At 38.6% G+C, this 23,512-nt stretch overlaps 1 protein-coding gene across 5 annotated transcripts in view; it reads right to left on the bottom strand.

Moving 5' to 3' along the window:
• The window catches only part of FILIP1 (filamin A interacting protein 1), a 131,737-nt gene that overhangs the window by 48,792 nt on the left and 59,433 nt on the right, over window positions 1-23,512 (bottom strand). For all 5 annotated transcript variants that reach the window (XR_006102479.1, XM_042454727.1, XM_042454737.1 and 2 more), the window contains 3 exons: window positions 23,136-23,414; window positions 7,281-7,454; window positions 1,760-1,938 (listed from right to left, as the gene is read on the bottom strand). Coding sequence is in view for 4 of the 5 variants with exons in the window: in XM_042454727.1 (XP_042310661.1) it covers window positions 1,760-1,938; window positions 7,281-7,454; window positions 23,136-23,414 (632 nt within the window). In the remaining variant the exon portion in view is untranslated. The remainder of the gene's footprint in view (window positions 1-1,759; window positions 1,939-7,280; window positions 7,455-23,135; window positions 23,415-23,512) is intronic.

Below are 23,512 nucleotides of genomic sequence, written 5' to 3'. Positions count from 1 at the left end.
TATCTCTTCCAGCAGGTCATTCCATATTTTTGCAGCTGCAATTGAAAAGGTCCTCTGGGAAGTCAACAGCAGCCTAGCTTTCTTTGACTACAGTAGGTTCTTATGCTTTGCTGAAACAAGCCAACTTTAAACGATGGGTCAGAAAGCTGGCTTCTTTGAAAATAACATAATCAATGTTTAAATCAATTTATGACTTAGGCAATGTTCTTAGCTGTAGTTTATCTAAAACAGAAGCAGAGAAGCTTGGAATATTTAAAAAGAATGAATATAATGATATTGTAATTTTATGTATTATATTGTATGTGGACGTTTTAGTGTGAGCCGCTCTGATTGTCTTGCTACAGAAGAATGGAATATAAATAAAATTATTATTATTACATGCTGAAGCTATCTATACGGGATTAGCAGTAGGAACATGATCTGCTTTTCTTCCTTTGTGTATCATAAAGGTTTATTCAGATTTCTGATATACAGTTGGCTCTTCATAGCCACAGATTCAACCATCAACAGCTTGAAAATATCCTCTTCCCCGAAGAAAATCCAAAAAGCAAACCTTGATTTGGCCATTTCATATAAGGGACATTGTTTTACTCCACCACTATATATAAGGAAGCACCCACAGATTTTGGTATCCATGGGGGATCCTAGATACAAACCCCAGTGAATACTAAGGGTTCACTGTATAAACCTGTGTTTCGGTTATAAATTGAAACAAATTGGGGTGTATGGGGGATGTGAATGGTCAAGTATCTCCCCTCATCCCAATTCAGTACAGCTCAAAGCAAACCACCTTTTGCAAACCACTTTTTCCAAATATTCCTTTCTGGGTTAAAAAGTGGACAATGTTGAACCATTCACAAGATTTTTTCCCAACAGAAATTATTGAATAATATAAGTTAAAGATGAATTGAGCATATACTATGTATACTCAACTATAAGTTGAGAAATTTATGCCCCAACATTAACCCTAAAATTTGGGGTAGACTTATGTAAGGGTCAATATACCAGTAGTGCTTAGAAGGGTCATAAAGCAAGCAAGCCTGATGCCCCAATCTCCACTGAACACCAATTCCTTCCCACTCCAGTCCGTTTTGCAAGCCTTTGCTTCCTTTGGAAAAACCTCTCCATTTAAGTCCACTTGCTTCCTCTCTGCTCCGTTTTGCAAGCCTTTGCTTCCTATGGAAAAAACTTCTCCATTTAAATCCACTTGCTTCTCTCTCTGGTCCCTTTTGCAAGACCTTGCTTCCTATGGAAACAACTCTCCATTTAAATTCACTTGCTTCCTTTCTCAATCCGATATTATAACCTCTCCTCCAGCACTTGGGAATCAGTTGGGAAAGGTCCGGAGAAGGAGAAGGAGGGACGGAAGTGGTATTTCCCCCTTCCTATCCTTCCTTAAAGCCCCCTAAATTTTACCCTAGACTTATCCAAGGGTCATATCAAAATCCAGGCTTTTGACCCTGAAACCTTCCTTCGACTTATATATGAGGTCGACTTATACACAAGTATATACAGTAATGAAGTCTTGAATCTGTAGCAGAGGTAGAAAGCAGATATTAAACCTGAGCTGGATCAGGAGGTGTGACGAGTGGTGGGAACTATGGAGAGGAGGGGATTCAAAATATTAATCTGATTCTATTATAACAGTTGCAATCCTGAAATTCTGTTGCAGAGAAATCATTGCAAAGCCCTTCATTTCTTAGCAAAGTAGTGTTTGAAAGGTAGAATTTATCCAATAGGCCATCTCTGATGTGCTCACCTTTCACGCTCTTGCTCCAAAAGGTTGGTAAAGTCATCACTCTTGTTCATGTAATCTGTATGTTTATGCTTCTCATTTTCCAGCTCATAAACTGTGCGACGATGACATTTCTCTGCCAAGAGAAGCTGTTCGAGCATGCGCCGGTATGTTTCTTTCTGCTTTTCTTCGAGTCTATCCAGCTGGTTTATTGAAACATAAAATGGACTATGTTAAATGTTGTTGGATGGTTTTAGTAAATCTGCTAAACAAAAATGTTGTGTTACATAAATGTGACATAGCCCCTTTAAGTCTTCATAAGCAATAAAACCCATTGTTTTCCATTAGTTTCCAGTATTTACTTTTGTCTGATGTAGACCAACTACAGAGGTGGAAGCAAGTTAAAGTATCAGTCATATCAAACTGCTTCCTAGAAGAAGAAACTGAGTTTTTGAGAATCATAAGAGACTTGAAAAAATTGAAGGAAGAGACTACTTATAAGGTGTAGTGTTTTGAATTTCAGTACAAGAGGGGAAATAGCTTACTGTGAGAAAAGGAGAGATTATCAGCAAAGTTTAAAACAAGAACAGATGCATCACTCTGTTTCTGTTCAGATTTGTATGAGTTCATTCATAAGTGCACCCCATCCTATTTCTACATTATTCTGAGTTTTTAAAAACAGAATCTACATGAAAATTCACATTCATATACATATGTAAATATGTGTAAATACTGTACTATCTCACAAAATATGCATTTCTAAATTTATTTTTTTCTGATACATTTTTAAAATGTATTTTATCTTCCACACGCATTTTATATGCATTTTAGTATGTTGTGAAGCATTGTGAACCAAACCAATTTTGAATATAAAATGAAATTCATGAATATTCCTAGCTTATAGGGCTATTACTAATTTTGTTCAAGAATAAATTGCTCAAAATAGTTTATTGGTTTTGATTACTTTTTAACAATCTGTGATTACTCTGCCTATGCTATTTGTTGTTGTTGCTGCATGCCTTCATGTCATTTCCAACTTATGGAAACTCTAAGGTGATCCAATCACTGACTTGTTGTTGTTGTTTTTTCTCCTTTGGCAAGTTTCTTCAGAAAGGGTTTGCCACTGCCATCCTCTAAGGCTGAGAGTGTGTGACTTGCCTAAGGTCACCTAGTGGGTTTACACGGCCATGCCAGGATTCAAACCCTTGTCTCCAAAGCCATAGTCATAGCTCAAACCACTAGTGACAGTCAACAATATGAAACTCTGAACCCTTTTTAAGATGGGGACATGTGATCAGCAACACAGAGAGTCTACCCGAGACAAATATTGTATGATTTCTGGGCCACTGCAGCAGAAGAACACAACATGCACACAGTCAGGTCAGCAAACCAGCATCAATCGGAAGGACCACCTGTCTCACTATGAACCTGTTCAGATGTTAAAGTCTTCTTAGAGAGGCCCTCAGAAAATACCACCACCAAGAATGTAGAAGGGGATTTCTCCTAAGTTGTTCCCCAACTGTGGAATGCAGAGCCCTTCCTCAAAACTGAGATCACTTCCCACTTTTACTTTTAAGGAAGGGTGTGAAGAGAACACATCTCTTTAAGCTAGCTTTTTAAGTGTTCTTATGTTTACTGGTTAGTGTGTGTGTGTGTGTGTGTGTGTGTGTATATGTTAAAAAAACCTATTTATTTATTTGAAGTTAGAATTCAAAGTCATAGAAGTTTATCACATGGGACAGATCCCGTGCAGAAACTGAATTTAAACTGGAAAAGATGACATTGGGGGTTAACCCGAACAGAAAGTGGACAAAACCCACAAAGGCAGGTTGATTTTCATACGATGTAAGAATTAATAAGCAATAACACAACATTAACCTGAACAGAAAGTAGACAAAACCCGCTTCTTTTTACTTTTGGAAAATCCTGAAAGTAAAAAGGAGTGGGCTTTGTCAACTTTCGATTCTGATTAATGTTACCTTATTGCTTATTAACCCCAAAGTGTCTGAAAATCAATTCGCTTTTGTGCTTTTTTTTTTTTTAATTTTTAAATCCTGTTTCTGCATGGGATCCATCCCATGTGATAAACTCCATAGCCATGTTAGTTTGGAAAATCAGTATGGAAAGGGATTTTGTAGCACCTTTGAGATCTTTTCCCAAACATGCATCTGAGAAAGTATGCTCAAGCTCATGCTACCAATTTATTTCTTTCAGTTAGTCTCAAAGGTACTAAAAGATCCCTTTGCATACTTTCTTTGATGTGTTTGTTAACTGACTTGGGTGCTTCTTCCATAGAAAGGCAAGAAATTAATGAACGGAATGATTAACAGAACTGAAATACAGTATATAAAATGAGAATGCCATCCATAGTTAAATTCTGAACATCTGGCTAGAGTAATCAGCAAGTCTGCTGTCAGAGCTTTATACCAGCCCCCCAAGCTACAGAGAATGCTGGTAAAAGTTGTCCTGAAAACAATAGTCAGTAATCCAAGATCACACTCTTTTGATTAAATGCATTGCATCACCAGTAAGTACTTTAAGCAGATTGTCACTTTTAGGAGCACATGACTGACAGAACCTAAAATGTTAAATAAGATATCAACTGCCAGTCCTGTTATCTTATTTATGTGATCAAACGCAAAAATATAGGATGTCATCTGCAGCACATGGGGAAAATACCACAGACCTGTCTACAGGTTTCAGAAATCACACATCTGTAATCCTGACCAAGAATCTGGGCCAACTAGTAGGCAGGCACATCAACTCGGAACATCACACCTTCTCTTTGTCCCAGTTTTCTATTCAGGTGCTATCTCCTTTGTATATTTTTTTATATAATAGGGAGAACATCTGGATTCATAAAGTAAAGACTTTATACCACATGGCATCAGCCTAGAAAACAACATCATCATCCAAGGAAGAATGTTAAAACCAGGATGTTCTAAACTGCAACTCAGTTTCATCTTTAGCAACTGAATAAGTCAGAAGCCAAAGTTTATTCATTTATTTTTTTAGTTCTGTTGGCTAATCACTTCCTGTTTATTTGTTTGTTTGTTCTAGAATCCAGGGAAAACAAGGGAGAATTGCTGTTGGCTTGGGAGGGAAAATGGGTTTATTTTATACTTTTTTTTTACTCCTATTGTACATTGCCTCGATTCTGACAGAGAGGCAGGATATAAATAAAATTTTATTAGATTATTATCATTATTAATATTATTAATCATCACAAACACATAAACAAAATACAGGATGCTCTCAGCCAAAGGGGTATAGGTTATGTGAACAGCTGTATTGTGATGAACAAAAGGGCAGCTATGCAACTTACTGGAGGCTGAGTTATAGTCTCATTTTTCTCACCTGCTACATTTACAAAATTTCACCATGGTTTGGTCACTTTTGTGTTAAACTGATCAAAAATTAGTAGTCACTAACATGTGAACAAAATGAAAGACACATGGATTGAAGAGCCAGGATGAACCCCAAATTCTAAAAGAGAAGTGGAAGCTGCAATTAGAGAAATGGGAAAAATAAATCACAGATGATATTCAAATCAAACTGCTGGAATCCACACTGACAGAATCAACTCCAATGCTAACCAGCATTTGTCAACAGATATGGAAAACAAAACGATGGTCAACAGATTGGAAATGATCAATATACATTATCTTCCACAAAAAGGAGACAAAAAAGGCTGCAGCAACTATGGCACGAGGGACCACTTGGCAAACATAAGGTGGCTAATAGAGTGCAGCAAAAGAAATCAACATGTGCATTATAGACTATAAAGCATAGATAATGAAAAGCTATAGAATGCCCTTAAAGACATGGGAGTGATCATTAAAGACATGGGAGTGCTAACACAACTGAAAGTCCCAATGAGAAATCTGTAATTAGGACAAGAGGCTACTGTCAGAACAGAACATGGAGAAAGCAGAATGGTTCCCAATTGGCAAAGGGGTCAGGCAAGGCTACATCCTTTCACTCTATCTGTTAAAATTGTATACAGAACATATTATATGAAAAGCAGGCTGGGACACAGATGAAGGAGAGGTGAAAATAGGAGAAAGGAATATCAACAATCTAAGATATGCAAACAACACAATACTAATAGCAGAAAACATCACAGACCTACAGCAACTAATAAGGAAGATCAAGGAAGAAAGTGCTAAGACAGGCTTATTGTTGAACATGAAGAAAACAAAGGTAATGTCCATGGAGAATTTACACAAATTCAACACAGACAATGAAGAAATAAAAATAGCAAGAGAGTTCTCATACCTGGGATCAAATATTGATCGGAGTGGAGAGTGCAGTCAAGAAATCATAAGAAGACTAAGAATGGGGAGGATAGCTATGAAAGAACTAGAGAAGACCCTAAAATGTAAGGATATACAACTGAGCATGAAAGTTAGAATCATACAAGCCATTGTATTCTCTGTTCACATGTATGGATGGGAGAGCTGGACAGTTAAGAAAGTGGATAGGAAGAAAATCAATTCATTCAAAATGTGGTGCTGGAGAAGAGTGCTGAGGATACATACCATGGACAGCCAAGAAATCAAACGAATGGGTCCTAGAAGAGATCAGAAATCTCTCTGAAGCCAAGATAACTAAACTAAAGAGTTTATCATATGGAGATCAGGAATTTATCTTGTGAATATCCCAGAAAAATCGCATAATTACACGTAACAATTTCACACGACATTGCATAAAACCTGCCATTAAATGGTCATAAAGAAGCATTAATGTACATCTTTTTACTTTTGGGATTTCAGTATAATGCATTTCCGATATCACTTTATTTGCGCAATTGCATGGGATAATAATTCACGCAATTACTTGCTTCTCTTCATTTGCAGGATGCTTTAAATGTGCTTTAATCTCTCTTTAATGTCGAAATCAGCCCCAGTGTGATAAACCCCCAAGGTGTTGTATTTTGGCCACACCATGTGAAGGAACAACTCATTGAAGAAAACAAAAAAGCTAGGAAAAGTGGAGGAAAGCAGAAAGAGAGGAAGACTGTATGCTAGATGGATGGACTCTATAAAAGAGGTCATGGTATGAATTTGCAGGAACTGAGCACAGCAGTGCAGGACAGGAAGTCTTGGAGATGTATCATCTACAGGGTTGCCATGGGTCAAGATTGACTCAAGGGTAGATAACACCAACAAAATGTGCTAATGACATCAGTTTCAAAAGGAGATGTTTTCAGGTCATTTGTCCTAAGTGCATATTTGCTCAGAAGTAAGTATCTCAGCTGCCAATAAAACTCATCCCAAAATAAATGTGTATATGGGGTGATCGATTTAAGGTCTATTTGCTAAAGTTTGAGGAACTGTTAGGAGTAGTTTACACAAGTGAAATATGCTGAGTGCTAACAATAGCTTATTGACTGTAAGCACAAATACCATTTTCCCATTGATGATGCTGAAGAGGAAGAGAGAATCAGGCATCACTGCATTTTGACATGCTACTGTTTGTCGACATTGAAAGAAAAATATCCTGACTCACTGAGTCAGCCTGATTCAAAGCGAAAGGTACATACCTCTGAAATTGGCTTCTCATAAACATCTTCTCCTGCTGATTTGTCATTGGCAAGGAGGGCATCTCTGTGCAATATTTTCAGGACATTCTCTGGAGCTGCAGACCCATAATGTGCCTCCAAGACTTCAGGCCTGATTTTCTCTGTCTTCAGCATGTGGATCACATCCTCTCTAGCCTGCAAGGACACACTTCTGTATTATTCATATTACACTTACTAACCTGGTATTCTTCATTCAGTGAAATAACAGAGCCTGAAAAAGTTACTATTTTGGACTACGACACACATTCTGGAAGCTATTGTCCAGAAAACTAGTTGCTTTGGAAAAGCACTTTCTGCTGGTGGGTTACTGTGATCATGGCCTTGTGTGCTGCCACTGAAGTAGGAGGAGATCACTGTGTTAGATGATAAAGTGGCACATTGTCTTCCTCCTTTCTTCAGAGGATGATAAAACCCAATGTTGTAGAGGAAGCCTTGTTACAGTTTTCACACAGCCCCACCTAAAACAAATTACAGCAGTCTAGTTGACACAGCCAGGACATATTTATACATATGAAGAGATGACTAGCTGACTACTGTTACGAATAGAATGCTGGATTAGTCAGCCTCTAGCAAGACACCTCTTATGGTCTAACGAGATACTCTTCAGGCATTCATTGCTTAAAGCATGTTCAGATTACAAAGCTTGGTCATACCAAGTTTGTACAGAATTATGCTCAACAGCTGCTCTTTGGATTCCTAGGTCTGATACAGTACATCCAAGGCTTTATCTATGGGGTAATCTCAATATTCCCTGATATTTTCTCTAATGTGTTGGACTAATTTATTTTAATTTAGAATTAAATATTTTAGGTATACTGTAACAAGCCCAGGAAACCAATCTGCTTCTTTTCTTATTAAAACATTCTTGACTTCAGCTTTCAGCCACCCACCACTTAGTTTCCTAGCTAGTTGATGTGCCATGTAAGAGAATTAATTAGGCATTTCAGATCAAAGAGAGTAAAGTTAAAGACAAATAGTAATGTAACCCTTAAATACTGTCCTTCATGAAATCATTGTGAATTAATTGGGTTTATTAACTTCCCTGGATGGCTTTTGTAGTCTTCATCGTGCACAGCTAGGAATATATGTCTAAAAATGCCATGAAACAGAAGATCAAAGTTTACTATGTCTACATTTTTGTTCTAATTATGCTACAACAGTAGCTGTCAAACCCTGGTTATGAGCACTCCATATTCCTTGACCAGTTTATTAATAGTACAACAGGTGCTATGTACCAGGATGAGAAATAAGATAAGGTCATTGGTTCCCCCATGCAGTGTTGTGGCCATGCCAATAGCACATTTTCTAAATTCCAAAAGACTTTTCACACTGCCCTAACAAAGAGCGTGAGTAAAACCCTCACATATTCAATCTCTGAAGGGAGGCTAAAGCTACACGTGCTAGACAATAAATATGCTAGCAATCAGGTGGTAAACTGTTATCTTGTTCTCACACACAAGAATAAAAATATGTTTTCTCTGTGGTAGGTGAGATTGTGAAAAAAAATTAAAATAAAATTTATTTATTTTTCATGATTTAGGATTATTATTTTTTTGCAAAATGTTTAGTTTGCTCAAAAATACTGTTGATATATACTCTTCTGCACACACACAAAAAGGATCACACAAGGTGGAAAACATCTTTTGTACAAAAACAGTATGTGTAAACATCATATAAATATAATGGATCTAGCATCAAAACATTCTATTTTGTGCAAAATATGGAGGCTTTTTTTTGGGTAGTAAATGAAGTTACTACAAAAATGTCCCAAAAAGAAGTCACTGAACATTTTCCAACTGTTCTCATCAAATGTTGAGACCTGCCAAGACACTCTTTCTTGTATGGCAAAAACTGCTAATATTGTTTATATCGCTACTAAAGGTTCTCTCACAGCCAAAAAACAAATTCTCCACAGTTTCTTAAATGTCTTTATCAGTGATACATCCATTATTCTCACAACTCAAAGTGGGCTGGATCAAAAAAATTTTTTGTCTCAACTTCTTTTTCAGGGAGGGAGTCAGTCTTGAGGAATGGGGTGAATTATTATTCATAAAGAGAAGGTGGTCAACACTTCCACTTTTGATGCTGCTTGAAAGAGCAAAGGGAGTGTCGGAGGGTGCACCAAAACTGTAGAAATATGCAGTTTGACACCACTTGCTATAGCTCCACCCTGTGGATCCTGGGATTTGGAGTTTTACAAAGTTTTTAGTCTTTTCTGGCAAAGAGTGCTCACAAAACTAAAAATCCCTGGATTCTGTAGTATGGAGTCGTGGCCATTAAACTGGTGTCAAGATGCATTATTTCTACAGTGCAGATACATCCTCAGTAGCCTGGCAGCAGTCCTTTCTAACTGCATACGGAATACCTTCTGTTGCCATTGCATACACAATAGTATATTGGCTGTGCTTTCCTCACCATTCAAATCAGACACTAGCAAACTACACTATGGCATACATCCAGTGTTCAGCATTCTACTCAAGACCAAGCCAGCTACCTATTTCAAAGGAAAAGTCAGTCCAATTTACACTCATCATGTTCCACTCTCAAAGAAGAGACCAGCTAGGTTACTGAGCATGCAACTGCAAGATTTTTCTCTAGCACTTCTCTTTAAAAACATCACTGCCTCAGTTAAAAACTTTTCTCCATTTCTTCGGGTACTTCTGATGGAGTGCTTCATTCCCTGGCTGTACAGATCAGCAAAAGAAACAAATCTCAGAAGCTTGTGGGTCATTGAGGACATGCAAATGAATGGTCCAGTAATGAACCTGTTGGACCAGTTCAGCGAACTAAGTACTACTCTGTTACATAACCCTGCACTGCTGATGGACACTTTCCCTTGAATTTGCTAATGAAATCTGATGTCAGAGGCAGGACGCAGGGCTAGGCAGACCACTGATCTATTCTAAACCAGTGAACCTTCTCTGCTCTTCTCTCTGTGCAACAGTATACAGTATAAGACAGGTCTCCAGTGGGCTGTGAGAGTTTTAGTCCCAAACATATAGAAAACAAAAACAAGGAGATGATGGTTCCAGTGATGCCGAGCAAACACACTTTGTTCCTTCATACAGCAAGCTTTGAAACTGATCAAATGAACCACTTGAAGACATCTGTCTGTTATTCCCTGCCCACACAGCTTTCGGATTTTGCTTTATTTCCAAATAGCTGCACGGATGATGTCACGTTTCTCTGAAAAGAACTGGCCACCAGAGTCTTTCACTGACATAATTCATTATCTGTAGTCTGGCCCAGGGACAGCAAATTCCCATGACAAGGAATTAACTCTAACCCCTGCTTGATGTTTAAAGGCTTGGAAAGATATCACTTTGAGTTTCGTTGACACTGAACAAGGAGCTTTGTTCTGTATTATCACACCGAAGGGGAGGTTCCTGAAGCCTATGCTTCCTCAGTCCTTGGCAAACAAGAAGCAAGCTCTAAAGGTCACTGTAGATTATGTAAATCAAAAGCATGTTGAGATATGTCTTACATGCTTCAGAAATGAAGGCATCACAATGGAGAAACCAGCTGACTGGGAGAGTGTAGTTGCCAGTTATTATATAATGCTTCTCGCGGACAAATTTAGGCATCTGCAGATAGTGTGTGAACATAAGATTATCAGTTACTGGAGTTACTGATGGTAACCAGAGCAGCCTAGTCCTGTTTTGTTTTACCAATCTGTGAGGTTCAGAGTCTGTTCTCAATGCCTATAGGCTTCCATTGCTTGTGCCAAGGTGAAGGGAAAATGCATGATACAAGCCAGAACTGCAGCCATCGAGTCAAGATCAGTGATTGCCAAACTTTGGTCCTCCAGGTGTTTTGAACTTCAACTCCCAGAAGCCCGAGCCAGTTTGGTCAACAGTCAGGAATTCTGGGAACTGAAGTCCCAAATATCTGGAGGATCAAAGTTTGGCAATCACTGGTCAAGATCAATGAAAGAGGAATAAGACGACAGAACAATTGTTCCAGTACTGCTGTTGCTCTCTCCCCGTCGCTACTCCTCTGTGCACACACACACACGGACACGGGGTGAACAGAAGTCCTAACCACAAAGGAAGACAAGGCACCATAAAATGTAGGATGCTCAACAAAAATGTAGGGCATTACAAAATAAAAGCAATGTCTATACATGCTTCTTAGTCAAGCTCAAAATAGAGGATGTTTTGGAGTTCCTCCTAGACAGAATGTTGAAATGTAGGACATGTCCTGCAAAAGGAGGATATACGGTCACCTTGTGCGCATGCACACACACACACATACATGCACAGCAATTGGTTTTTTTTTAATCAAAAATAAACAAGACTACATATAATACTTCAGGCTACCTGCAGGCCTTGCAACCATGTTGCTTCCTCATCTTCATAGACCCCCCCCCCCCCAATAAGAACACTCTATGATGAACACAGAAGCTGAAAACAGAAGGTATTCCAGCGAAAGAGTTCTGGAGTTGTGTGCAGAACAAAAAGAGCCAGAAATTGTACCCTGGCATTGGCCCATACATTGGCACACAAAAATGCAGGCCAAAGTCAGGGAGAAGCAGTTGTTGTCCTGTCTAAATACTTGTTCTGGAAATGGTAAGTCACTTGGCACCATCCTTCCTGCTAAACTGTGTTGGTTTGTTTCAAAGAGAATGACACAAATGTTCCCACTGAAAAGATAATGTTTCAGATAATAAATACTGAGGGCAAGGGGATAGGGGAAAGATGGCTCTTCTGCACGAATTATTACTATGCTGTTCAATGTTCACTTGCAGTTGTAAATGCAGTTCATTTATAGCCTTCCCATGTTCTTCCATCTTTTTTTCCTTTTCATTAAAAAAATGGTGAAAATAGAAAATAGCATACCCTCCAACATTTCACAGATGAAAATTAGGATGCATGTGGCCAAGCAACAGCAGAGTGTGGTCAAGATGGCAAAAGTTATTAATGAAGAAGCACATATGAGCAGAGGCTGCAGCTGTTTACCTTTGACTGAGTCTATAGAGAAGGACAAGATTTTGCTTCCTTCTGCTCCCCCTCCCCTTATTATTGTTTGCAACAACTGAAGTAAGCGGAGGGAAAGGGGGAAAGTAATAGGAGGAACGAGAAGGTGGTACATTTTAAAAGAAGGTGAAAAGTGGGACTACAAAGGATTAATTGGGACTGTCCCTGCCAAATTGGGACAGTTGAAGGGTATGGGCTCCTAGTAGCTACAACAATGGTCTTAGTTCACTGCAGCAACAGACTGTTAAGAATTCATGGGGCATTAGATGGAGTTTTAAATACACACATGGATAGCATGAACTTGTAACTATATGCTCAGTTTCCCAGCATTGCTGGGTGCTGAGCCTACTCTGAAAATTAAATCACACAATCCCTCCCCTTAAAGCAGATGAATAGCTTTGAAATATGAAAGTATTTTAAGTATGAAATAGCTGTATAATATCCTTTTGAGTGCTACCAATTGGAGCCCTCCACCTGGAACTTGGAAGCAATCTAAGTCTCAGGGATAATGCAAAATCCCAGCTGGAAGTTCATTCTCAGTTTGTTGCTAAGATCATGGGTATTATTTATTGGAGGGGGTGAACAGTTACACAAGGCCAAGCTGCATGGCAAATGTCACATCTAATTTGGCTCTTTTGGAAGGGTTACATTTATGACATACAGGTGCAGACCCTAAGAATCATTAGCTGCTTTATGTGAATAGGAGAGGGTTTTTCCTCGTCTCCCTATTCTGCTGAAGCCCCTCTATTCATCAGCTCCCCAAAAACTGCTTTTGAAATTTGGGGGATGCTTCAGGATAGAACTGGATGTGGCACAGTGAACTACAGCTGTAGGGAAGGAATCAGTAGAAATCCAAAAACATCAGCCCTCTTCCACTCATAAAATTGCTCCATTGGAGCCAAGCCAGTGTTACTGAATAGTCTGGCTGAACAAACATTCCCAGGAGACAGAGGGCTCATTCCCACTTACATTTAAACTGGTTTGGGATTCGCCTTTGTTCCGTGTTGGTAAATCAATTCCAAAAGGTCTATCGTTCCCACTATGAAAGCAGATCTTTTCATTATCCCCTTGTAATTGCTTCTTTTTTGGCACGCTTGTAATCCCCACTAGTTTGCCCCACTTCAAAATGCATGTCAATCATCTGTGTGTCATCAGTGACGTAAGCAGCAGCCCGGGCAGTCCGGCTTGGGAACTATATATATATGTATGTATTTAAAATTGATATAAGATTCGATTGATTTTGCAGCAACTGCAATCAGTTTTTTCCTTTAAAAAATTGATAGAAGATTCGATTCATTGGTTTTGCAGTCACTTGCCTCACTGGTTGCAAGTAGCTGCAGAATCAATCAATCAAATCTTCTATCAATTTTTTTTTTTTAAAAAAAGCATGTGCCCATTGATCACACCACAAGCACAAAGGCAGCGCTGGGGAGGGGGAATGGTGGATCTACCAAAAACTGAGGAGGGATGTTTACCATCCCTCTGACATTAGTCTCTCCCCTCCAGAATTATGTGATTCAGATCCATGGTTCCCACTTAGCTTTGGAATCAATGCTTTTCAAAAGAACTTCTAGGAAACTAGTGTCTAGAAAAACCATTTTTTATTTTTTATTTTGCATTTACCTCACTTTATTACAACAGAAATTGATCAAAGTAGGATTGGAACCAGTTTGAAATGGGAACAACGGTCATATAGCTCGATCAACGATTCTCTTTAAATCATAGTGGGAACGCGCCCAGAGAAAAAAGGAGCCTTCAAGAGATAGTTACTGTAGTATAACAGCACCAAGAGTGCATCAGTATGGAAGATTTTATTGAATCAAAGTAATGAGAGGAAAAGGATGGGGCCCTTTTATTTGTTTAAATCTTAATAATATGCAAGCAGCTTTCTCACAGGATACATGTCTTTTATGCTAGCGTTTCTGTGCTTTAATTTAAAATATTAGTAGAAGCATCAAAATCCTATCTGCAAATTAAATAGGAATTGTCATCTCTCTCTCTCTCTCTCTCTCTCTCTCTCCCTCTTATTCTCTCTTTCTCGCCTTCCCCTTTTTATTTTTCCTTTTCTCTGTCACAAGAATTTTGGCCACCATGAATGTACAAACCAGTTGTATACAGAAGTATGTTGCCACTCCCATCCCCTAAAATGGACCTTGAAAATATTTTACAAACAGAGTGACAGGTTAAATGGAAAATCAACATTTTATACTCAATTATCTCTTTAAAAATCGCAAAACTCTATTTTCCTTCATTTCTGATCTGATACACAAGTGAGATAAAATTATCCTCACCAACTGGAAGAACATTACAGGTGATGGATACAAGTGACATAGTTCTACCACATATTTTATCACATCTATCCCCTGATGTTTTGTTAAAAGATACATGAATCATTACTACTTGTCACAAGCAACTCCAGAGAGGGAGACCTCATTTTGGAGCACGTCTGTTATCTTGTACAGAGCTCAGTGTTCAAACAGCATATTTAACTTGCAAAGTGCTATCAACGTGTTGTTGTCTGAAAGGAATTTATCTTGTGACATCCATATTTTAAGTTTTAGTAACAGTCTAACTGTACTATTTCTGATTCATTCACATGATTTTCCATTAAAAACAATGACTGAATATTTTCTTGTTAACTGAATAATACAAACCTCGAAAAAGACAGGGTTATCGACCAGAGAACTAGCTAAACTGCACTGGTTCAATCTTAACCAATAGGTGGAGCCTGAAGCCTAGATAAAAAAATATACTCATAAAAGTAACAGAATATTTTCCTTTTCATTAAAATGCACTTTTGACAGCACATTTATTTTACTCAGTCAGTGTTCCTAACCAAAAGGGGAGGCAATCCAAATTAATTGCATGTCCACAGTGTGATAACCTAATGTATTGCAAGAACAGAGGGCCATATGATGACCAGTTTTCCAGCTTGCTGTTGCTGTTGTTGTGTGTCTTTTGACTTATGGCAACCCTAAGGTGACCCTATCATGGGGTTTTCCTGGCAAAATTTGTTCGGAGGAGATTTGTCATTGCTTGCCTTTCCTTCTGTAAGCTCATGGAAATATATATGGCTATCTTCTTCCCTCCTACTTTATTCTCACAACAGTTCTGTGAGGAAAATCTCATCTCCTCCTCCTCCTTAACTTAGCGCTACAACAAACTTCTTAGAAAGGTCTGTCTAGGTAAATGAGTGGCTGAGATAGCAATTATTCAGAGTGCATCCACATTGCACAACTATAGCAGTTAGAGCCTGCTTGAATTGCCATGCTCCACCTTGCACAATCTTGGGGTTTTCGGGGTTCATGCAGTGCCTACTGTTCTCTGCCAGAGAGTCTTACTGCTGTAGTTTAGGGGAATGCCAAAGATAATTCTAAGGAATTCACTTAACTGCACATTCCAGGAGTCAACAGGATGGAGAAGAGGCAGTTAAAGTGGGATCAGACTGCAATAATTGGGCAATGTGGATCCATTCTGAGTTAGGATTAAAACCTGGAACTCCCAAGTCCTCAGCTGGGGTAGGCAAAATGTGGGCCCCAGGCTACATACAATACCAAGCCCTTTTTTTCTTTTTGCAACTCCCCCCTTCAAGTGTCTTCTAGGATTTTTATTTTTAAAAAATTATAGTCTGCATTGCTACCAAAATTCATAGGCAAAGCAGTGAATGCACATATCATCAATGGAAAACAGAATGAATTGGGGGGGGGGGGGGGGGGGGGGGGAGGAATGGAAGGAATGGAATTGTCAATATCTTTATCATTATCATCAATATCTTCAAGTCATTTCTGACCTATGGCAACCCTATCATGAGGTTTTCTTGGCCATTTTCTTCAGGGGGATGGTGGTTGCAATTGCCATCATGTGAGGCTAAGAGAGTGCGGGTTTCCATGGCTGTGTCGGGATTTGAACCACAGTGATATCTTAGTCAAATTTGATCCTTGTATTTGAATATCAATAGTCAATATCATATTAATTAAATCCAGTTTAAGCTTTTTCTTGGTTCATTCAGGGTCTAGCTACCTTAGGGGCAGATGGCAGGCTTGGTGCACTTCTCTGTTATGCAGCACTTTATTGTCACACAATTCATTTCCTGCTACTTGAGGCAACTGCTTCATCCTGCCTAATGCTCACCTCTCTCTCAACTTCTCCAGTGGCTTATTCCATCAGTCTTGACTGCCACCCAGAGCCTTGATTCCCTGGTTAGGTAGGTCTGGTAACATCACCTATGGCAAAGGTCTACATCTCCCGTCCCTTCATACTATTCTTGATATTCGCTGGGGTTTGGTTCCAGGACCCCTAATAGATACCAAAATCGGTGGATGCTCTATTTCCATAAAATATAATGGCACAGTAAAATGGTGTCCCTTATATCAAATGGCAAAATCAAAGTTTGCTATTTGGAATTTATATTTTTAAAAATATTTTCAAGACAGGGATGGTTGAATCTGTGGATAAAGAATCTGTGGATGCAAGGGCCAAATACATTGAAAAATGAAAATAAATATTGCTATACTGATTGTTGTGGTCAGTTCCCATTCTGTCCACAACAAGACAACGGCCAAAGGAGCTACCTGTTTCCCAGTCCAAAGAATTCAAGAGGAATCCGTCAACTTCAACATATATCAGAATATAATTATTCCTTGTAAAGGCACTGTGCTTGGAATTTTTTTTAACTGTAACTTTTTATAGCAGAGGGAAGGGTACAAATGGGCAGGTGTATAAGCTTCTGTTTCCTTTCATTATCCTGATTGGAAAACATTTACAATTGGCATGACTTATATAGCTGCAGTCTGAGAAACAGAGATGGAATATTTTCCTGCCAGTGGAAATATATATATTGTCAGTTCTAAGCCTGAGTACCAGGGATGAGATACTCCATTTACTGGAAAGACCTAAAATAGGATTCTAGGTTTTGGCACCACCAATAATAATCCTGTTGCAACTAACACTGAGAATGACACATCACAGTATATTTGTTTTGTTTTTCTTTACTCTGGCCTTTTCAATAGATTGTGATGGTCTCTATCTTGTTTTTTCATTTTCTGTGTGGTGGTTAAAAATTCTTCAACACATTTTACCCTCTCTAAAAACATACACACATTCACGCACATGGCAAAACAGTGTTGTCATGTCTTTTTCCTCTGCCATTATTCAACTGATTATACATACTAAGGTTTCCTTTTTCATCTAAAAATTAAGGCTGTATCCGCACTGCAGAAACAACCTTTTTTGACACCACTATAACTGCCATGGGTCAGTGCTATGGAATTCTGGGAATTTTGAGACATTTAGCCTTCTGTGTCAGAGAAGTCTTCTGTATCAGGCTCTGGTGCCACAAAAAATACAATTCCCAAAATCCCATAGCACTGAACCATGGCAATTAAAGTAGTATCAAACTGGATTATTTCTGCAGTGCAGATGAAGCCGAAGACAGACATTTGTTCATGAGACCAACCAGACCATTGCAATACATTGGGCAACCCAGCAGACTAAGAAAACAGAGGGCTTTGGGTGACTCTTTCTTTCTGAGGAAGATTTATGTGATGATGACTTCAGCGATCATATGCTGCATGTTGGCGCAATGCAAGAATTTCTGTTTAACAGTAAAGCATTTCTATACAGAGCCTGGAAAAGTTTACTGGACAACTATATTAGTATCACAGAAGATATTTCTTGTGGCATCACTATAGTATTAGCAGAAGAAGTCTTGTGACACACTTCTCTCTATCAACAATATTTTCAAATACAGAACAGCAAAATGTCCCCCTTTCTCTGTGTATCTGGTGGCTTTTTAAAAACTCCTTCCTTTTTCCCCATCCTATCTAGTATTTAAGTACACTAACTGTTTCCATCTTTTTGTGTGTGAAGTCTTGTTATCTTCTTCCATGATAAGCACTTTTTTCACTGTCCAGTTTTCCATTGTATCTGCTTTCTTGATTGCAATGTAAAGGAATCTTTTTGCACATTGGAGATCCAGAGAAAGAAAGTAGTTAGTAGTATAAGCTTTCACAGACTTAACTCTACTTCCTCAGATGAAACACTGTAATGTCTTTGATTTCTTGGCTGAAGTCTCCATTTTGATTAATGGTTGAGCCAAAGTATAGCAAATTTTTAACTACAGTCCAATCCTGTATCCACAAGATTGGTAGCCGCAGTTTCATTTGCACGCATCTTTAAAAAAAATCTCTCTAGGCTTTTGGAGGTCCTCCAGCACAACTCTGTGGTCAACTTTCAGCAGAAATATAGCATTTGTTATTATCTGTATTTCTCATTATCCACAGTAAGTCAGGGAACGTATTGCCCCATGGATATGGAGGCCGGATTGTATTTCAATATCTTTATCACCAATTTTAAAATTATATAAATGATCAGTGATCATTATTTTTATAAATAAATAAACAAACAAATAAATAAATAAATAAAATATTAATATTCAATAATAACTCTGCCTTTGCATTTTCTTCCTTACCTTTCATTATTAGTTATTACAGTACTAGTATTTGCTATATTGTTAATGTAATATGGTATAATCAGCATATCTTAAATTGTTGATGTTCCTTCCCCTAGTTTTCATGCCTGATTCCTCTGAATTTAATTCTGCTTTCCATATGATATGTTCTGTATATAAATTAAAGAAATGAGGTGATAAAATATAGCCTTATCTGACTCCCTTGTCAATGGGAAACCTTTCTGTTTCTCCATATGGTGTCCTGACAGTGGCTCTTGTCTAGAGTATAGGTTATGTATCAGGACAATCAGTTGTTGTGGTACTCCTATATATAATATATACCACACTTTCTCATGATCTGTCAGTCAAAACCTTTGCTGTAATTTGTAAAGCACAAGATGATTTTCTTCTTAAATTCTTTGGTGGGGATTCTGTGACAGAAAGCTTGGTTCATAGCATGGGGAGCCATTGGAGTTTGGAAATCCCTTATCCAAAATGCTTGGGACCATAAGTATTTTGGATTTGGTTCCCCCCCCCCCTAAATTTTGGAATATTTGTATATACACAATGTTGGAGAAGAGACCTAAGTCTAAACATGCAATTCATTTATACACATAGCATGAAAGTAATTTTATACACAATATTTTTAATAATTTTGAACATGAAACCAGGTTTGTGTACACTGAACTATCCGAAAGCAAAGGTGTCACTATTTCAGCCGCCTATGAAAAATGTTTTGGATTTTTGAATATTTCAGATTTCAGAATTCCAGATTGGGGGGGGGGGCTCAACCTGTAACATTGCAAGTAGCAACATTGTCAGTAATGTGATAGTTATATGATAATGAGGACATAACAATGCTCCTTTTATAATTGAATGAAACAACTGGCGTCATCTTTACATGAAGGACTGAGGCACTTTTAAATAATAGTTGTGTGTCTAAATCAGGGGTAGGCAACCTTTTTGAGCCGGGGGCCGAGTTGCTGTCCCTCAGACAACTGGGGGGCCGAAGCCAAAAAATAAATAATTAATTTTTTAAAAAAATTAAATAAATAAATAAACAGGGACAAATGTAGGACAACATTTTCAAATGGTGGACACTTTTTTTAAAAAAAAAAGTGGAGGACACGTGAAAAAATTTGCTGATTTTTAAAAAAATGTTAATATAAATGCATGTTTCTGAGGTGTCATAGACAATTGCCCGTGCGCACGAGAGGCCAAAGGCCCCGGCAGCAATCGGCGGCAGGACCAGGCTGGGGCCCCAAGGCCTCGCCGGGCCGCATCCAGCCCGCGGGCCGCAGGTTGCCTACCCCTGGTCTAAATGAACAAGCAGTCTTAGGATTGCACATCCAATAAAGATAAATGAATTAAAACAATTTAATCAGTGAACTGCTTGATTCCCACTCCTATCTCACTGCCTTTTGTAAACTGCTGCAAACTAAAATTTAAAATAATCTCCAAATATGTTATTTTTTGCAATCCCAGATCAGTTGAGTTTTTATTTATTTATTATTAAAAGTAAAAGTTTTACAATTTTTTCTTTTTTTAAATTCAGGTATTTTCTAGTGGTGGGCAGGATAATAAAAAGGGCCAAAAACAGGTGGCCCTAAAGGGGCAGTGTCAAACTGCCCCTTTGAGTGCCGGATAGGGACAGCGGCAACCGCATGCCACGGCCCCAGTCCAGCATTTTTCTGGCCGAAAAAGCAGTGGCAAAATGCCACTCCTTCTTGGGCTGGAAAGAGGGTGCCCTTGCTGCCAGTGCCACCATGGCTTTTTGGCATTTCAGCTTTGCATCACATTTAAATGCTACACCGCCGACATGCCATGAAGTGGTTAGTCATGTGGCTTCCCATTGGCATGGGTGCAGTGTCAGAGCCTCAGATACTGCCCACAACCTGGCGCTTATTGCCAGTCTGTTTTGCCCCAATTGAAAATTAATATTTGTTGCATAGCAGCAAGAGAGACAGAATGGTGTTGTAGTCTGAGTGTTGGATTAGGACTTTGGAGACCAGAGTTCCAATCTTCACTCAGCAATGAAAACCACTGGATGTTCTTGGGCAAGTCCCATTCTTTCAGCCTCAGAGAATGGCAATGAACAAATCTTTCCAGGAAAACACCATTATAGGTTTTCCTAAGAGTCATCATAAATTGGAAATGACTTGAAGGTACACAGCAACAATTAGCAGTATAATTAACTCCCAAATTAATTTATATACACATACACACAAAATACACACACATCTTCACTGTATTTAGAAAGGAGAGTGAAAATCACATGACAATTCAAAAGCTCATTATAGTTGAGGAATATGAAGCTTTGGAGAAGTCATATGTAAAACTTTTCTGGTTGAAGGATGAAGCATTTATAATTCTCAGCTAAAGAGCTTCTCTAGTGGAGTGGCATCCCTAGGGTTGGTGTCACCAGGTACAATAACCCATTGACCTCCTCCCATACCACACCATATAGAATCCTTAGTAATGCTTTTTGTACTAATGTTACTTGTAAGTCATAATTCTCATACATCACTGAATGTAATTGCAACAGTGACATAAACAACTAGCAAAATTAATATTATACCTTTAAATTACAGTATCATATGCACAGCCTAAGTGTATTTATACGTACATAGTTTCGTGTGGTTAAAGTGAAAATTTGGTAAGGTGTGATGTTTTCAAAGAAGTTTTTAAAGAATTTTAAAAATATTAAAATTGAATTTTTATTTTTAATCTTTTAAAATTGGGCCCCTCTTTTCTCATCCCACTGAGCATTTCCCCACTCACGCCATCTCTTCAGCATTTTAAAGGGATGCAGGTGATCACCACAGCCCATTTCTACCAAAAGGGAGCAGTGGTGTCACACTTCCTCAGGGTGTTACTTGGTGTGGTCTGTACCCCCCGCAGCTCCCTATTGCTGACCCTGCTCATTACAAACCCCAGAATTCCATAAGACAGAACCATGGCAATCAAACTGGAATAATAGCCCTATAATTGTGTAGCATTAATGGATCCACACACTCCAGGGGATTAACTGTTTTAAAATGTCATCTTACACAAGGGGATCAAAGGGAGTTTCACTACCCCTTTTCTAGGGTAGGAAATTACTACAGGGCTGTGTGCATTTTCTAGCTAGAGGCTCCCAGCCCTTGTTGTGTAATATTGTCTTAAACGGTAGTCCTTTTCCCCCCTTTCCTGACTCATGTATGTTGCTGTGGGACAGATGCCACTGACTAACTGGGGCCTCATTTCTTTCCTGGATATCACAGACATACAGTCAGATCCTTGGGCTTGACCTCAGAGAAGAAACCAGCTTTTCCTTTCTTCCATGCCAGCTGGAACTACATTAGACCTACGCAGATGTTCACCTCCCCTAGTCATGCAGAGAATAATGTGTGGAAGCTGATGTGAGCTAAGCCTACACACAGGTCTGAGACCCACATATCTTCATATGTCCAGCTGCCTTGTAGATCTCCATATACTGAAGGTAAAAGTCTCCAAAGGGTTCTGTAAACACATCCAGCTAAATCAGCTAACCAAGCTTCTTTGTTCACAAACCCTGATAGGGAAGATTTTCTAGTCCCAGAAAATGGATAAGGAACACATTAAAGCAGGCATGCTTTCAGAATCCCTTGCAAAGTCTTGTGCTAAACCCACAGAGGTCTAAATGCAGCTGAGTACACAGGCACCAACATAAACTTCCTCTCTTTAGATCTGCATGCAAACAGGTTTAATATAGACAAAGGACTATGGTAAAAGAGACTGTTCATGTGCTGAATGAAGATCATGCAAAGATATTTTCTTGAAGATGGATGGAAAAGGAGCTATATTTTCATGACAATCTATGGATTTCCTTTTCCTTCACCCTTCAGATAGTACTTCCACATAACAATGTATCTTGGCTTAACTTTTCAAGATGATAACAGATCTAGTTCAGTCAAACTATTCAAAGAAACAAGAGAATTGGGGTTTGCTCTGAAGCACAGCAAACATGAACAAAAATGCTGGCCATGAAAATTTTTTGGAGTATTGCTCTCAGAATCCTCAGCCACTGGCCATGATTGATGGGGGCATTGTGAGAGTTATAGTTCCCAAAACTAACATTGCTAACTTGCAAGATTAATGGGAAGAACTGTAGAATCACCAACAGATGGCTGCTCCATGAGAGACAGCAGTGAAAGAGAGCTAACCATCATGTAAATTTTGAAAAATTGCATGATGTTTTTTCTGCATTTTGGTTTACAAATAAAGCTATTACTCTTTTGTGGATTTTGTATTCTGTTGTGTCATCCCTCTGTTATTTCCAATCTTATGCCAAGTCACAAAAGTCAATTTACTGTATAAGCATTAAACAAATGAATAAATGATAGAAGAAGAATGAACAAACGTCTGAAATACCTGTAATTCCCCTTCCATTATACTGAGGAGCCGGATCAGATCCTCTTTGGAAAGCTCTATTGATTTCTTGCTTTTCCGCTCACTAGGGCCTGGTGACTTGCTGTGCTTCTTGACTGTTCCTGAGCCTGGAACCTCATCATCTTTGCGACTATATTTGTTCTTTTTCTTGGTATCTTCCTGAATATTTTGATTTTCTGCAATATTGATAATGGGCTTTGACTTAGAGAAATGCCCACTGGATGAGCTTTCTCCACCTTGATTTCGGGACCTCATCCTGACCTGAATAAAAGAAAACATAAATATATTTATATTTGAATGTTGTGATGATTAGGTTTCTTGTTTACATTTTAAAACATATGGCATTTTAAAAAAATACT

The sequence above is a fragment of the Sceloporus undulatus genome, chromosome 1 (genome assembly GCF_019175285.1).
Source record: "Sceloporus undulatus isolate JIND9_A2432 ecotype Alabama chromosome 1, SceUnd_v1.1, whole genome shotgun sequence".
NCBI classification, from domain to species: Eukaryota; Metazoa; Chordata; class Lepidosauria; order Squamata; family Phrynosomatidae; genus Sceloporus; species Sceloporus undulatus.
Note: the sequence above shows the minus strand (reverse complement) of the source record. Positions and strands in the feature narration are given on the sequence as shown.